This window comes from Grammomys surdaster, unplaced genomic scaffold, assembly GCF_004785775.1.
Source record: "Grammomys surdaster isolate TR1022 unplaced genomic scaffold, NIH_TR_1.0 125985, whole genome shotgun sequence".
NCBI lineage: Eukaryota > Metazoa > Chordata > Mammalia > Rodentia > Muridae > Grammomys > Grammomys surdaster.
The window spans coordinates 2,978,258-2,980,224 of NW_021620801.1; the positions used below are offsets into that span (position 1 = coordinate 2,978,258).

At 43.3% G+C, this 1,967-nt stretch overlaps 1 protein-coding gene across 1 annotated transcript in view; it reads right to left on the reverse strand.

The window, feature by feature from the left end:
* The window catches only part of Htr2a (5-hydroxytryptamine receptor 2A), a 67,992-nt gene extending 66,779 nt beyond the window's left edge, over window positions 1-1,213 (reverse strand). Inside the window, exon 1 of the mRNA XM_028754276.1 lies at window positions 993-1,213. Coding sequence (XP_028610109.1) covers window positions 993-1,213 — 221 coding nt within the window. The remainder of the gene's footprint in view (window positions 1-992) is intronic.
* Between the last annotated feature and the right edge of the window lie 754 nt (window positions 1,214-1,967).

Sequence of the window (1,967 nt, forward strand, 5' to 3'; positions counted from 1 at the left end):
GTTCTATTTTTATTTTTTTCCAGAAGTGACCTTAATGATAAGGTGACTCATATGCAAAAGGGGCCCTCTCCCATGTGGTCCTTATAGGAAGATAGATGTACTCACGACAGATAAGAAAATGAATTATTTCCTGGACACCAGGGGCTTTTGGGGGGGGGGTTCTGCCCATCCCATTCTTCTCTCCTCTTTTACACTCCCAGTTCAGCCACCCTTGTGCCTTCAATGTGTTGCCAATTCTCATGGCAGTGAGCTAAATGTCCAGTTGCCTTCTAGATCCTTTCGTCTGTGACCCAGGAGACCTTCTATTCTAACCCTCTCTCTGAGAGCTTATTGCCACGTGTCCTCCTGGCTCATGGAATAATCATACAGCCCACTGGGCCCTTCATCCCTTCTCTCTGCCTATGCTTCTAGGTTCCCAGCATTCCCTCCCATCCCACGCAAAGTTCTCAGCTCTCTGCTACTCAGCCCACAGTGGGGAGCCCTTCTGCTCTTCCTGGGAAGGCACATTATTACCCAGATCGTCTACCTGTGACTAGGCTGCTGGTCTTGTGAGTGCAGTACATGCTGTGTGTGTGTGTGTGTGTGTGTATGTGTGTGTGTGTGTATGTGTGTGTGTACAGAGTAGATATGAACATCATTGTCCTTTGGTTCAGAATCCAGCTTTGTAACACACAACGTAACTCAGCTGCCTTTAGAGCCCAGTGCTTTCACCTTCCAGGGTGGTATTAGCTTTATTCCTGGGTCACAGTGAGGTATCGGACAACATGACATGCAGAAACATTTAGCCCATGCCTGGCTTATAGGATGCTCTACATTTTACACTGGCCATTTTATTCCTATTGAAATTATTGATTGAAGGAAAAACACATCACTACTTCTTGCCTACATTCCTTATCTCTTCTTTGAGGGATACACAATTCCTTTCTTAGTCTGTTTATTCTTTGGGGCCCCCATGTTCAGACCTAGACTCTCATAGCTTTCCCATGGGCAACCTGGCTACAGCCTGAATCTTTGTGTTTCTGACATTTTTCATATTTGTGCTTGTTGTTCCTCGAGACTGGAGTCTGGACTGCTCTCGCTGTTTGTCTTTCTGTATTCTCCTTGTGAATTTCCGGGGTGAAGCTTCCAAGTTGAGAATCCCAGGTTTGCCTTGCCACTTGCTACCTCTGTGACTTTGATTAAGCTTTTTAATCTCCACACTTGGTGTCCTCATCTTGGTGAAAAGGAATGGGATTAGAGAGAGTTAATCTCAGAGCTAAGTAAATTTATAGATAATATTATAAGTCCTTGCATATTATAAGTCCACATGTTTTTAGTCTGACTGCTGTTATTGAATTTTCTTTCAGAGAGCTTGCTGGGTACCATCCTTCCCCAGTGGAGGCAAAGACTTCAGCATCCTCTGCAGTTTTTCATTTGGATGCTAATCACATTGAGTTCAAGCCACACAAAGGCAAGAGGTGTATGTGTCTTGTTCATGGTTGGCTGCGTGATTCTTCATTTCGATACACAGGAAATAAAAGTGTTAGTCGATGTCTAATGTTTTCTGAAGGTGGCACAGGCCTGTGATCTCAGTTATTTAGGGGGCTTGGGAAGTAGGGTGGCAGGTTCAAGTTCAGTCTGGGCAAAACTAAAATGTAAAAAAGGGTTACTTGTAAGTTTTGCAGTTTAATGGACAAAGCAACATAGACATAACCTATTTAGATCATTGAGGACTGATAATAGAACGTGTGTCAGATTGAGTAGGAAGATAGCTGATTGCTAATATATTGTAGATAATAACAAGACTTTATTGTGACATTTTAATATATGTATAAATGAGGCATGCTTTAATAATATTCAACCCTACTGATTCTAAGTTAGAGTGTCCTTTTGAGTTTGCAGTATGTTGGTGGCTGTGGAGGACACTGGAATGTGCTGTCCAGCACCCCCTGCTGGACTGTTGTGCTGAGTCTCGTTACTGTGGAAAG